Source organism: Ambystoma mexicanum, chromosome 10, assembly GCF_040938575.1.
Source record: "Ambystoma mexicanum isolate Mex_15411 chromosome 10, UKY_AmexF1_1, whole genome shotgun sequence".
Lineage (NCBI taxonomy): Eukaryota > Metazoa > Chordata > Amphibia > Caudata > Ambystomatidae > Ambystoma > Ambystoma mexicanum.
Genome location: NC_090932.1, coordinates 549881495 through 549897191, shown reverse-complemented (window position 1 = coordinate 549897191; position 15697 = coordinate 549881495). Strand labels below are relative to the sequence as shown.

Here is a 15697-nt window from a genome sequence, read left to right as displayed (position 1 = left end):
ACATTTCCACACTTACATGGACACCAGTCCAAGTAAAGAGGGTGATGGTCACATTATTGCCATACCAGAGGCTGGTATAGTCACAGGTACATACTTAAAAAGACAAAGCGTACATGAAACAACTTAGAAATGCAATGCCAAGCACACAACCATATAAACCTACCAGATGGACACATCCAGCAATATAGAAGCAAAAACATAGCACATTATATGCACAGGCTTCCAGAGAAAAAGTGCAACACACTCACAGCCCTGTGCATTCACGGGGAGTGTGATATCTAAAGCCATGCGAGTTCAGTGGGGAAGTTGCTGGGCTAAATGGCAAAATGTCAACGTCATGCTCAGGGAGACAAGATGTGGGTAAAATTGTGTGTAAAATAGAAGAAGGGTACTGGAGGCAGGCATTATATGAGTCCCAAATGGCGATTAGTGCTAGGTTTCCTCTGATACAATTTAAAATATTACAGGTAGTATACTAGCCCCTTGACAGGCTTCTAAGGCTGGGACCGGAGATGTGCGATCAGTCAAATGCAACGGAACAAAGGTATTTTTGTACATAGGATTTGGTCAGGTCCTTTGCTCCAAGTAAACTGAAATGAGACGAACAAGGTTTTGGACTGGCAATTAGATGACTATCCCAAATTAGCCCTGTTAGGGATCTCGAGTAAACTCACTTGTGCTAGATATTAAACACTGCTTATTGCAATGGCCACAACAGCACTGCCCAGAAATGAGGGGCTTTGGATAATAATGACAAGACCTAGGGAAATTGGTAGAAGACATAATTAATCATCATAGGGACGATATTGTTGGTGCTAGTATAGTAGAGATTGGTAGGAGCAGCAAAGCTGGTTGGATTGCCATGTTAAGACTTGTGGCTTAGCTTGGTTGCTCTAGTTGCTATTAAGGGGAATGTGACAAATGGTAGGGATTGGGATGTATTGTTCTATTGTATATCATACCATTTTTTTATAAACAATGTCATGGTTAAAGGGAAGAGGGTATTCTTATAAGATCTCTATGAGTACTTTCAGAGGGTGGTGTTCTGCTTGTACCCATGTGATTAGATTTACAGAGGTAGGCTCTGCTTATAACTCTTCAAATTACATTTTGTGAGAAAATGTCAGTTATTGGTGATCTCTCTCACACACACACACACACACACAGACAGACGCAGGGTCCCCCCCCCTACGAAAAAGGAATGAGGCAAGTATTCTTAACACACACACACACACACTGTTCTGCAATGATCAAAGGAGGTTTAAAGAGGGAAATAAATCCATGACTGACATATTCACATGTGTGGCCTATAGCAAAAATAAATGGGGGTGCAGGTGCTTACCCATAAATGCTACCTTCACAGAGGCTGGTTTGCGTGGGCACAAGATTGAAACTGCAGTGATAATTCCCAAGGTTCCCTCAGAACCTATGAACAGCTGTTTCAGGTCATAACCTGTATTGTCCTTCTTCAGTGAAGTCAGGCAGTTCAACAAAGTTCCATCAGCTAGAACCTAGGAATCAACAAACGAAAGTGAAGTGTTTATATCCAAAAAATCATGTTAGGGGGAGTCTGTACAGAAAATAAGCCTAAGACCTGGGAGAGAAAGATGGAAGGGGCCAGAGATCCCACAATACCAATGGCGCCAAAAAACCATGCAGGTGGCATCAGTGCGCGGTATAAGAACCTTATAACATAACATAGTCAATCAGACTAGAATTCATCACTGCAGGTAGACACCAAAATAACGAATCATTCAATGAGAACAATAAAAATGTCATCACTTGAGTTAGATGAGCTCTGGTGTAACAAACACACTGACTATCTAACATCCGAGTAGTTAATTCACTAATGCATACACTCACGCACATCTGCAATGAAACAGTAGTATCAAAGGACAACTAATCAAAGAACTCAAGTGTTTAACATACAATGAAAAGTTAGATGTCTTTAGTGCTGTATGCCACGTACCCCTTTGAGGGTGCTTTAACTTCAAACAGATGTTAAAGGAGGATTATATAACAGTCATGTTTAGTCATTTTCAATGCATGTTATGTTGCAAATGGAAGGGCAACTGAATTGGGTTTCACACCCAAAAGCTTTACACTTGGAGTGTTTAGCCTCCAAAGTGTTGGCATTTGAAAGAGTACTATTTGGGTAGTCAGGATGGAAGAGTCAGGCTATGGTGTTTGCTTTGAGTGGGAGTGCTTAAGTACTGTGAGGCTTTCTCGTGCAAGATGGGTGAGACGAAAGGACACATCACAATTGGAGAAACGATGCCGGATAATTTGAGCAAGGGAAAGATTTAGCAAAAGACAATCTAGGTGACAAGCCTTTTTTTGCTACTGTGGTACCTAGCTACTTAAAGGATACACAACAGTGCCTCTTGCTCTGGTCATTCTATTAAAACTAAACCAAAGGGGAAGGGCAAAGAGGCCAAGAGAAACGGTGTGTAGCATGTGATTTGGGGTTTGAACAAGTTTGAAGTGCCCAAACTGCACAGGGGTTGCATCAAGTGAAGACAGTCGGCCACTCACTATTGGCAACCACACCCATTGTCTAAACTGAAGTGGAAGTGGATGTCATTATAATACAAGCCAGAACGGATCAAAGAGATTATACAGTGGCTTTATAAAACACTGAAATGAGCTTTGTGACGAATCTGAACCATCACCATCGTCACCAACTCCAGAGGGTTCTCTGTCACCAAGGTTAGCCAGCCTACCAGGGCTAGAGACAAAGCCGCTAGCTCGCTGGAGGACGTGGCAGTGCGCTCCTCATTCACAATGTTCATGTCCTGAACTAAGTGATGCCATGTCCCTTACAGAAGAGCCTGCCACTCCTGTGCTAGCAGAGACCATGTGAGTACCTATCAGCAGGTGGATGGAGGAAAGAAGCCAAAACCCAATTCTGCAAAAAAAAGTGCAGCGAATCGACAATCTATGAGGTGAGCCGACCCAGAGGACCCACACAATCTGCATGTATCAGCTTCGAGAGGCAGGGAGGTTCGCTGGGAAAAACGGCACCATCACAAAGCTGAACTCACAGTCCGAGTCATTTGTATGTAGGCAGCAGCGACGCAATTTCCATGCATATTCTGATTCTACATCTGCCACCCCATCAGAAAATCCATATGCATTTCTGCCCACATTCGGGTAGAAGGGCAGGAATCCAAATGGCATTCTGCTTTTTCTTCTTGAAAGAAATGTATTGAAGGAAGGTAAAATACAACAAACGAAATGTTCAATACACGATGTATGCATTAATGGTTCAAGTTAAGGCATGCAAACGAAGGACACAGTGACTTTCGACAATATAGTATGAAGGTACACACAGCCAGGAATGGTTCACACAGACAGGCCTATGAAGAGAATGCAACAGCAAACGATAAAGACAGGGAACAGACGGCCAAACAGCGCACGGCACCTCAGATGTATAGCTCATTGAATACTCCCTGTATGCTCTCTAAGGCAGTGGTCTTCAAACTTTTTTGGCCTGGGACCCCGCAGAGCAAAGTTTGGGCAGGCTAGGACCCCCCAAAAGTGTCAGATGGACAGTATGTATCAATCGCTAGGAACTTTTGAGTGTCGTCACCGCACCCTACTCCCAGTACAGACCCTGGGCTCTCCCCACCCTACTCCCCCCACTATCCCAGTGCTGACGCGCATCCTCCTCCCACCACAGTTCCATAACACACGCATACACACATCCATACACATTTAAATAAAAATAAATCGCCATAAACGTACCTTCTGCAGGGGCCTGCGTGTGGTTGCAAAAATGCCACGCTTCAGGTTGTTCTGGCAGTATGTGCGAGGAGGCGCAGGAGCACCCCCTCGCACATACATACATGCATTGCCCCAGCCAGCATTACCAATGAGCTGTGCAAGGCTGGCGAAGCAAAACACCCTGTTGCATGTCTCAGTGATCATGTGCTGCTGGGGAAATGAACTGTCAAAGGCAAATAGGGTTTCCCTTTGACAGTTCAGCTAGCCCAGGAGCACTCACTCAGCTGGAAAAAGCAGCTGAGGGAGTGCTCAGTGTTTCACTGGGCTGGCTCCTCCATAATGGGTGAGGTGGCCAGTGCGTGGACGCTCCCTCACCCATTATGGATGAGCCGGCAGGCTTGGACTGGCCTATAGGGCAATAGGGCGATGACCGTACCAAAAATGCAAAATGCTAGTGTAGGCCAGTCAAAATGGGCCACTTTTTTGGCCAATGTGGACCAGTTTGTGGAGTTACTTCACTATGCAGCTAGTAGTTTTGACCATTGTTGCTGAATAAATATTCTTTAAATGTCACCATTGGTTTACATTTGAACAAAAAACAACCCCTTGGGTACTATTCAAACAGTCTGTGACTAAAGGACTGAATATCCATTTGCAACTGCTGGCCATTTTTTCATTGGTGCCCAAGACCGTTTTATGGTCCAGTCTGACCATGTGAGCTGCCCCTTCCCTTTTACTCCAATCTAAAAAAAAGTTTAAAAAAATATTCTTTTTTTTTTTACATTTCATGCTGGGCTCTGGCGCCCCCCCTGGGATGCGGCCACGCCCCCCTAGGGGGGCGCGCCCCACAGTTTGAAGATCTCTGCTCTAAGGTCTCTAGGTCGTCCCTCTGCTTAAAATGGAACTACAAAAACCATGCTGAATCCACTGAAAGTTGATGTTGTTTGCAATGCTCGAAATTGCCCCGGTATTTACAAATGGTTTTGTGTTTGCACGGAAACATGGGTCTTGCTGTATTTCTGTGTTGGAATAAAACCAGCACCCACAAAAAATCAAAATTGATTAGCGGCATGGTCTGGATGGCGTAGTGAGCAGTCTCATTCAACTAGTTCTTCTGTGCCCTGTGTGGACTCCTGGACAATCCTCCCAAAGGTGGGGGAACACGCTAATTGGATGAGAACCGATGTGCAGCCCCCTTCACCGCTGAATATGATAGTTTATTTATTTTATATAGCGCCTATACACAAAGCAGTAGTAGCAAAGGAACGAATCACACCCTGCACCCCAGCCTCATGTAAGATGGCAAATGCAGTGTGATTAGCCGAAGATGGGTGGTGGCTATACAGCGCTGATGTCGGCAAAGGATCAGTGCAGGTGCACAGTCTCTCACCTGGCGCAGGAAAGACACCCATGACAGTCATCTGTGAGGGAATGGTCTCCCTCCACGCCATCATGAAATGATGTGTGCGCATCTGAAACAGGCCATGGGAGAGTGGAATCTCTACCACACGGAAGGGGTGCTGGCTCCACGCTGGCGAAGCAGGGCCTGCAGCCTGGCAGTGATCTCTTCCCTGCTTACAAAAAACCAAGTGTGGTGCACCAGGAAAACCACATGAGGCCTTGAGGATACCCCTGCAGGCAAGAGAGGGCCCTGTTAACAGGGCTTTGATTGCAGGTGATCACACCTGGTAGTCTGGGAAAGAGCCAATGGTTTGAAGAAATGGAAGACCACCCTCTTAACAGCAGAAAGATTACCAAATCCGAAATCCACAATAATGTCCCAAAGCGGCAGAGAATGAAAGCCTTTAAGGGCTTCCTTCTGGGGGGCCTAAGCTAGATTTTCAGTGGTGTTTACTTACCCACCACAGCAGGACTAGAACACGCTGCACAGCCAGAAAACATTCTATGTGTGACTTTCTAGAAACCTCCATTAAGTGTGCTAATGAGAAAGACATGGGGAGAAGAAAAACATATGAAGGTTGAAATATCTACACTGTGATCCAACCATGAAGGTTGAAATATCTACACTAGGTTCCAACCTGAACATGGAAATAGTTGAAAATAAGAGGGAGATTACTTTGATGAGTGAGAACTGACAATAAAACTGCCATCAGTCTTCTAGACAGAAAGGTACCACGGTTGTCCCAAGAACTGAAATAAATGAAAGAAAGACAAACGGAGCACAGAGTAAGGACCTAGAAAACCTAGGTGTTGGGCATCACAGTGACCACTGAAATAAAAATGTACTGAACCCATTGTAATATCTTCCCATTTAATGTTCCATTCATTTCTATACATTGTAGAAACGGATGGAACATGGATCCTAGTATGTAGAACTTAGAACATGGGGAGAAAGATGGAATGTTGAGAATGTATTAGTCAGTTGCTGTTATGTTATGTACTGAGCCAGTGGGCCCCTGATTATACTTAAATAAATCCCTTTAAAAACCCAATTCTGGTGTGGAGAAATGCTTCAGTGGCGACGAGGATGGGATTTGAGAAAACAGCACCCCACTGAGTTGCCGTTGTTCATGTCACAGCCACCACTGTGCAAAAAAAAAATAAGAAACTCTCTTACAGTGCCACCAAGGACGCAGCATTCCTTGCGACACACGTATGAAGAAGTGAGTAAAAACACTAACTTCCAACTGGGCCACAGATAAAGCAACCCACAGAAGTGCGGCGCGCATTTGCATCATAAGCGATTTGCCAGGATGACCGATTATTAATTAAGCTTCTCATACATTCCCAAAGCAAGCAACAGCGTGTGCGCGTATAACGCCCTCCACTGTGTAGTGACCAAAATACGCTAGCAAGTGCGTGACATAGAAGGAAAGGGAAAGGCTGTCAGTGTTGGGGGTCGCCTGCCATGGACATCTGGTGTAACGTCACTTTTTCCTATCTGTCAGAAAATCCTATCTTGCTGACTGAGCATGCGTGTGCATGCTCAGTCAGTACTTAAAGGATAGGATTTTTTGACAGCATGAATGTGGTGTGCCTGTGTTTATGGGGTGCCAGGGGTGCCGTTTCTGTAACTTGATGTGAGCCAGGCTCACTGAAATAACAGAACACGGTGAAGCCCTGTTAAGAGCTACTCGTAAATGTACGCAAACCTCACGAATCCACCAGACTCCAGAAGATAAACACAGCGGACACTGTGTTTCATAAAGTCCCAGGATTTTAATAAGCACTAAATGTGCAAAACATATGAAAGTATACATAACAAATATATATGTACCTGTATGTGAAGTAAGTGCATCATTATCACGTTAATAATGCACTTATTTCACATACACGTACATATTCATGATAAATCCGGCTGACTGGGCATGCTCAGTCATGATGTATAGTTAAGCACTGGGGGCAGGGCTGTAGAAGAGGCATCTTTCTACAGATGAAAGCAGTAGGGACAGGGGAAGTCACACTCAGCCATCTGTTCACTTTGCCCCCCCCCCCTTAATGAAGCCTTATTACAGTGAGAAGTGTTGACACTGCATGGCTCAGTGAGTTCAGTGCTGCTGTTCTGCTCGTTTTCCAGTCCCTGCTCGACTTGGCCACATTTACAAAAAAGAAAAAAAAATGCATATGAAACAACGCGAACATCCCGTCCTCCCATAAGCAGTTAAGCACTCAATGTGAAGCTCGGGCTGATTGCCATTCTAATTCAAAGCCACAAGCAGCGTCCTGGACGAGCTGTCTGCAGCCCCTTAATGACCTGCAAGGACTCCCAGCTCCCATTGTAGGTTGTGTGGAGGCATTTTGCATTGATGGGCTCTTTCAATATTAGAGACCCTTTGAAGACGCATTACCTAGCAAAGAGGTAAACAATTACAGGGTATTTACGGCAACACTTAGTTAAATCAAGATGGAAACAAGCAATGGCAATGCCAATAGTTTGGGTTTTTGTGTAAGCATGGGAAAGGCCCTTGGTAGGCCCTGCTGTCTTTAATGGTATGAACGGTAGCAGGTGCAAGTACCTGGGCATCTAATGGCAGTGCCTGGCAAATGCCTGATATGTTTTTAAAAGCAAAAAACTGTTAACAGGACTTCACTGAAGGGCACAGACAGTGCTTATAAATTGATTGGCTGAAGGCAGACCAGGTTAAGACATTTTTATTACACCAGTAGCATTTACAGCTCAAATTAAGTCATTGTCGAGTGCAAAGTTTGATGTTAAGGCTTGATTAAAGAGAGCTCAAAGAGTTCCCATGAGAAGGTGTTTTGGGCGCTACTTGTCGGGTATGATTGTTATCTTCCCGCTTGTGCTTTTGTTCATATATTATTTTTCCTGTAGGTTTAAATTTTCCTTCTTGCTCAGTACATTGACAGGCCAACTCTAGCGTGAACCGGAAGACAGTCCGTTCACCAGTACTGCCACAGCACCTGGCTAGTTCACTTTGGGAGTACAAGTCGACACTTTGTAAATGGCTATTATTTTTCTTATTACGCCAAATACCAGAAGGAAAAGAAGGAAGATGGCAAGGGGGTGGGGGCTATGTCATGCGTGTTGCCATGAGCCAGTCCTGGCTTTTCCCTTTGCATACTGATCCTTGTAGGCCTATACTTATAATGGGAAGAAGTAAAATACCAGTCCTAGCATTTAACAGGAAATAACTGAACTCAGTGTCATGAAGGACATGGGGCTACTTGCCAGGTACCATCAATGGAGCCAAGGACCAGAGGTGAGCGACGAATCAAGGACCAGAGCAGCCAAGGATTCAAAAAGCCAATGATGCGCTTATAAGTCGCACACATACAAGAAATTAAAATAGACACCAAGTGTTAGAAAATAACAATTTTAATAAATGCTTTTTGTTAACATATTGTTTGTGTTCGCTGTATGTATTATTTGCGTTATAGTTATTTTTCAACTTCTAAGACCTATCCACATTGTTTTAGAGGTGTGCTTGTTTTTTCAGCTTATTTGGTTGGGAGTCCGCTTGTTTTTGGCTTGTTTTGAAGGGGCATTCAGCTTATTTTTTCCTTCTGACCTGGCAACACTTGGCTTGAGGGCCCTGGAAAAGACACAGTGGATTTTACAACCCCACCATGCAGGGGTGCCGAGTACGGGGGGGCTGCGGGGCCCGTCTCCCCCAGCCCCCTGGCAGAATGAAGTCGGGGCTGAGCCCCCCCACCCCTCCTGGGCCGGAGAGAAGAGACGCAGTATGGATGGCCCTTTGTTCCATCCATACTGTGTCTCTCTCTGGCGGCCCGGGTAAAAGCTGAGGAAAAACGATGTTTAGAAATTGTGGGACAGATGCAAAGCAAGAGGCTCTTGCTTTGCATCTGTCCCTCAATTTCTAAAAATCGTTTTGGGTTGGGTATGTAGAGGTACACCCAACCCAGAAGGATTTTTAGAAATGGAGGCACAGATGCAAAACAAGTCTGTCCCTCAATTTCAAAAAATCGTTTTGGGTTTGGTGTATTTGTACATCTGTACACCCCTCTTGGAAAGAGGGGTGAACAGATGTAGAGGTACACCCAACCCAGAAGGCTTTTTAGAAATGGAGGTACAGATGCAAAGCGAGGGAGGGGGAAGGGAGCAGGTGCAGGGAGAGGGAAAATGAGACTGTTAGCATGTCTCCGAGTGTGCATGTGGTGAAGGTGAATGCTATGGGCGGGGAGCGGAGGCGTATGAGCCAGCACTTTCTAGTAGAGCTACCATATTTGAAATGGGGCATTGCTGGTGCTCCTCAGTTAGCTGGCTATACTCTTGATGGGATAGAATTGCTGTAACAGGGCTTCTATAATTGTTGAATCTTCTCAGCGTTAATACTATGCTTTTGTTGAGGCAATGCTAGTTCATCTTAGTAGGGCTGCTATACTTTTGATGGGACAACATCAGCACCTCTCAGTTGAGCTGCTACACTCTTACTGACAAGACCCCAGCACTTCTCAACAGATGTATTTATTTTTATTGGTTATTTATAATGCGTGTACTACCCAGAGGTTTCTAAGCGCGGACCGTGGGAGCGAACCTATGTTGCGCGGACCGAGGGAGCGAACCTGTGTTGTGCGGACCGAGGGAGCGAACCTGTGTTGCGCGGACCGAGGGATCGAACCTGTGTTTCTCTGTGTCGTCTTGCTTCCAAGGCGAGCACGTTGCCCCTGAGCTATCCTTCCGATACTCTAAAGATCTGAAGTACATTTAATGATACAGAACCAGAACAAGTCCGTCATCATCAGAATATCTCAACACTGTCATGGTTATACAAGAGCTCATATATTTAAAGGGATGGAATTACTCAGAATGTAGCAGCACTATTCAATAACCCAAAGTTCTTAAGCATAGTTAATGTGAAAATACTACACTTCTCACCGTTGGGCCAGTACTACCACTTCTCACAGAGGCTTCTACACCTTTTATGGGGCAGCACTGATCCAGCCTACTGCTCAGATGCTCAGAATTGTCATTTCTCAGCAGGACTGCAACACTATTCCATTGTGTTCTGTATGTTGAGTGCTTCTTCACCACCAATGTGGATTCATGGCTCTCTCCCAGTGTCTAAATAGTAGATCTGTCTACATTCAATTGGCAACAGGCATGTCCGGAGCTGCCTGCTGTCCATAACCTGCCGCTCAGGATTTGGGAGCCGTGATGGGACAAGGGATAGAAGGCTCGAGCCTGTCGGATAGCAGAATCAGCAGGGTCTTAAAACCTGCTCACTCCTTCTGGAGGGGCCATGGGGCAAAATGAGCCTGATCCCACATACAGGGGGTTGTTACCCCTTTATCTCTCCTGAATGAAAGAATTAGCTCTCTCAGACACAAGTTATCACCCCTGCACACACTGAATGAATATGGTATGGATCTATAGATCGAGAAAACTGGAGTGACAATTCAGAGTGTTTTAACAGAAATATAATTGTCTTCCCAGGTGGGAGACTGACTCCATTAATATACATGGGGTCACTGAGATGACCAAGAGTGAAACTGTACATTCAGTTGTGAGATTACCAGCAACGGTTGATACTATGCTCCAAGGAGTGAGGTGCCCACTCAATATAATCACACTGTTTATAGGTGTGAGACCCATCCTGAATGCTTGCCCAAAGAGCCTTGGCCAGAGTTTCACACTAAAGACGTGAGCATGTGATCCGGGGTCTGCAGCCACACACACGCAGGGGATTCCCATGCTCCCACTTGCAAGATTTGCACCAAATTAGTGAGATTGTGCTCCAAGGTAGGAGGCACACGCACTGTCTTTGCTCTGACGTTTGACACACTCGCAGGATGGGACGGCATTTCGTTCTCCCATCCTAGTTGTGTTGCTCTGCCTTTTGAGGGCTACTACAACCTGTATGATTATAGAGGGGTGGAGTAGGGGCACTGATGACCTACTGGAATGCAACTCGAAGGCTTAAATCTCCTTCTTACTTGACTTTAGTATATGCAGCACATGCTAGCCAATGTTTACACTGTTCTGTGCTGCGCGCGACTCCACCCCCCCGCGCGTCGTTGCACCAATTTGGCGACTACATGCAAATTTGTGGTCCTATAACTGCCAGTGATGTCACTTCCTGTATTTGAGCCCCCCCCCCCGGGAAATTCATAAGTCGGCTCCCCTGCCACCATGTACACGGGGCATGGGTTTTGGAATGGCACAGAAGTGTGTTTGCAGTTCAACTGTGCCATGCCACGTCCAGGTATATTGCGAGGTAGGATGATTTTAGAAAAATGTTATCATTTTAGTAAAATAAATGAAAATTACTATGTGGGAGACTACAGAAAAAAATTGAGGGACTGGCAGTGTCCAAAATTGGACTGTATATGAACGGGTAAGACTCAGGTCCACAGGATGAAACTTGAGTTGCTTGAAGCTGTTTGCATCTCTGTCATTCTGCCAACACCCCAAAAATATGCACCCATCACTGTGTGGTGCAGTGCAAAGATAAAGGTAGGCCAGCATTCTGATGTCAAAGGAGCCTCAAAGTACAATCGTAAGGTGATTGCTGTGCATGTTTACACTTCACTGCAGACTCTTAAGCGCACTGCACAGACAGAGAACCTCCCCAAATGCCAAATTACAGAGCATGTTAGGGAGAAGTATGGAGATGAAAATCCCACCTTTTACAGCCAAGATGATTTGTAGATGTTGTAAACACGACTTTATCCTGGTACTTCAGTGAGATGGAAGGCATTTCACTGGGAAGATTTATAGATAAGAATAGCCTCTACCTATCATTGAGGATGGGTTTACCCCTCCACCTCTGTGGACCTCTTCATTCTCCAGGCATCTGACAGTCCAAATAACAGATACAAAGTTCATTATTGTGGGGTACTAATCCGTGAGGACAATTCTGAGACTAACTTCAGTGAAATGTGAAGAAATTGGATAGATGCATTGGATGCTGTAATGCCTCGCACAATAAATGAGACTTCACTATTGACTAGAAACTGTTGAATGTTCTGGCTCAGCGTGGACATGCTCACGCCTGCCTTATCAGAAGTGAATGCGGGTTTGTTCAGTCCTGGACCACAGGCACCTGGATTCCGTAGACAGGGATAGTCTTCTGCTTATGGTCATCTTTCCCGGAGAAGGCTCTCTTGCTGTCCCCTTTCTAGAGTATGCACTAGTGCCTCCTATTGAAGAATGCCACTTTGCCTACAAGAATCTGCCTAGCACCTGAGCTGTCTTCCTAAAAAGGGTTGCCCTGTGCCACCTCTTGAGGTGCCACCCAGTGGAGACACATTGCAAGCCCACATTTCTAAGGATGGCACATGCAAGGCTGACTATTGCCCATCTACTGGCTGACTCTAAGTGGACAGGGGTTTTTGCATCATCTTAATTGATATCAGGTGGGTAAGCTGTAAAGAGGTTCTGGTGCTAATGGAGTAATAGAACGCAGAGCATTTGATTGATTTGATAAGCGGCCCCCTTCCCCCTGTGGCCCCAAAGCATGGGGCCACAGTGCTGGAGACCCCTGGGGGCAGATGATCACTGCCCCCAGGGGTGAAAAAGAAAAACAAAAAAAGGCGGGGGGAGGTGGGAGGGGATTTGGGGCCCTGGGGTCCACTAGGCCACCAGGGATATAGGAAAAAGTGGTGTTCTTGGAAAGGGGAGGATCTCCCCTTTCCAAGGACACCACGTATATGATGCATTGCTGGTCACGGATCAGCGCAAAGTGCTCAATCCGTGATCAGCAACCCACTGGACCATCATGAAAACGTTTGTGACGTGGGGGGGAGGGCGCTGCCCTCTTTGCCCCCTGCCCCCCCTGACCCTCAAAGCATGGGGCACATATGTGCACAACCCTGGGGGCAGATGGCTGATCATCTGCCCCCAGGGAAGGGGGGCAAAAAGACATTTTCTTTTATAATAAATAGAACGGGGATGGGGGGTGGGGGTGCTGGGATTTTTTTGCCCCCATGAAATGGTGGTGGCCCTCCCCCTCCCACACCAAGTGGAAAGGGGGGCCACCCCTTGTAGCCCTCCCTGGGGGCAGATTTATGGCCCCAGGCAGGAGTACATGAGGTGGCCCCCCATCCAATTGGGGGGTGGAGGGGAGGGCTACCAGGAATTAGTGTTCAGGCCCCCCAAAGGATGGGGCCTGCAGGTTAGGCCCCCCCCCCACTGGGGGCAGATAGCTGATCATCTGCCCCCAGGGAAGGGGGCAAAACAAAAACAAAAAATAAGAAAAAGGGTATTTTGGGTGGGATGGGTGGTGGGGGGGGCACTAGCCACCGGGGATATATTTTACAGAAATGGGGGGTGGCCCTCTCCCCCTCACCCCAAAGAGAAATGGGGGCACCCCTTGTAGCCCTTCCTGGGGGCAGATATCTGCTCCTAGGAAGGGGCATCTGCCCCCAGGGAGGGCTGAATGAGATGCCCCTCCTGCATTTGGTGTGGGGGTAGATACATTAGAAAATTACCCTCAGCCCGCCCTAAAGTGTAGTGTACTTTTTCCATTTTTGTTTTGTTTATGAAACTTGCCTTGGCACAGAGGGGCACATTGGTGTGCCAATCAGGCGCCGGGGTGCCCAAACCTTACTGCCCCACCCACTGGGGGGGCCTGTCCCACAATTTTTGGGGGCCCTCTACCCCCCACCCCAAATGGAGGTGGGTGTACCTCACGCAGCCGTTTGTAGGAGGCCCAGGAAGACCTGCATGAGGTGCCCCCGCCACCCATTTGGTTTGAGGGCGGAGAGGGCCCCCAAAAATAGTGGGACAGGCCCCCCCAGTGGGTGGGGCAGTAAGGTTGGGTCACCCCGGGGCAAGATTGGCATATCAATGTGCCTCTCTGCACCAAGGGGAGTTGGGTTACCAAAGGAAAAAAGTGAAAATGATGGAACGCTTTTTAGGGGGGGCTGTGGGGCACCCCAAAGGGTCTGGGAATTTTCTAATGGGATGGGGCGTTGACCCCCCTAGCCGCAATGGAGTGGGTGCCATGTCATGCAGCCCTCCCTGGGACCAGATATCTGCTCCTAGGAACGGACGCGTGAGCCCAGGGAGGAGTGCAGGACAGCCCCCCCCCTTATCTGCCCCTGGGAGGGCTACATGAGATGTGCCGCCCCTCCAATTGGGCCATGTGTGGATTCCCAGGGGTGTCCTTTTTTGGGAAATGCATGGGGTTCCCTGTTTCCCTTGCTGGCTTCGACACCCTAGGCCCAAATCTGTAGGTTGCCCACATGAACAAAATGGGCAGTGGCGAAAGGCTTGGGGTTCCCAGTGGGTTACCCTTTTCCTTTTGCGCCCCCGGTAGGTGACCCCACACATGTGAGGTACCGTTTTCATCAGGACACGTGTGGGGACGCAGGAAGGTAGGCCATGGTTGCTGGCGGTGTGTTTCGGTGGGTGGCCAGAGCGAAATGTCTGAGAATTGTCTTCATTTCCAGCCAATTTCAGAGACATTTCCCTGTGTCCACTCACTGAAACATGTCGCCAACAACAGATGTCATACCTTCTCGTGTTCCCACAGGTTTCCCGACGAAAAAGGTACCTCACATGTGTGGGTGCACCTACTGGGGGCGCAAAAGGAAAAGGGTAACCCGCTGGTAACCCCAAGCCTTTTGCCACAGCACAATTTGTTCATGTGGGCAACCTACAGATTTGTGCCTAGGGTGTCGAAGCCAGCAAGGAAAACAGGGCACCCCATGCATTTCCCAAAAGAGGACACCCGTGGGAATGCACAGAGGTCTGACTTGCGCGAAGCGGCCCAGAATGTATTACCCAGAACCCCAGACAAAGTGAACATTGTGTTTTTTTCCCACCAAATATCACACTTTGGGATTGTGGCTAATAAAAACTGGGGCAATTTGCACAAGGCAGACCTCTGTGGATTCCCTGCAACCCTCCCAGAGCTCACCCCAGGAGTCCACCCACCAAAGCATCTCAATAGCTCACCCACACTTGCTACCCCAGGATCAGACCTAACCCTCTACCCACTCTTCCTCACCTAGAATCCCCCCTGCTCGTTGCAGCATCACACCAACACACACACCCTAACAACCCACCCAATCTCACTTCCATACCCTAGCCCACCCCATACCCTATGACACCCTGATCACTCCCAGCCCGGCTACATCACTGCAAAACATGCAGCTCACCCCCAGCACCCCAACCACCCTTGCGCACCTTAACAAACCCTAGCTCACCCCAGCAAACCTACCTCACCCCAGCAAACCTACCTCACCCCAGCACAACCTACCACATCCAGGCACCCTAGCTCACCCCAGCACAACCTACCACACCCAGGAACCCTAGCTCACCCAGGAACCCTAGCTCACCCAGGCACCCTAGCTCAGCCAAGCATTCACCCCCAGTCACACAACCTCCCTCACACCTCACCCGACCTCACACACCCCACCAAACTTCAACAAACCACTTTGCCTCATCCTACACAAGCTTGCCCAACGACGTCACCACGCCCTAGCTCCCTAGCATAACATCGAACCCACCGTAGCTCTCCGCAGCACACCACCCATCTACCCTAACTAATCCCCGCACAATGCATATTCACCCTAGCTCCCT

The 15697-nt window shown here is 47.5% G+C and overlaps 1 protein-coding gene across 2 annotated transcripts in view; it reads right to left on the bottom strand.

Annotated features, from left to right (window-relative positions):
* The window catches only part of D2HGDH (D-2-hydroxyglutarate dehydrogenase), a 1571200-nt gene that overhangs the window by 1155152 nt on the left and 400351 nt on the right, over window positions 1–15697 (bottom strand). For both annotated transcript variants that reach the window (XM_069618127.1, XM_069618128.1), the window contains exon 6: window positions 1343–1511. In XM_069618127.1, coding sequence (XP_069474228.1) covers window positions 1343–1511 — 169 coding nt within the window. The remainder of the gene's footprint in view (window positions 1–1342; window positions 1512–15697) is intronic.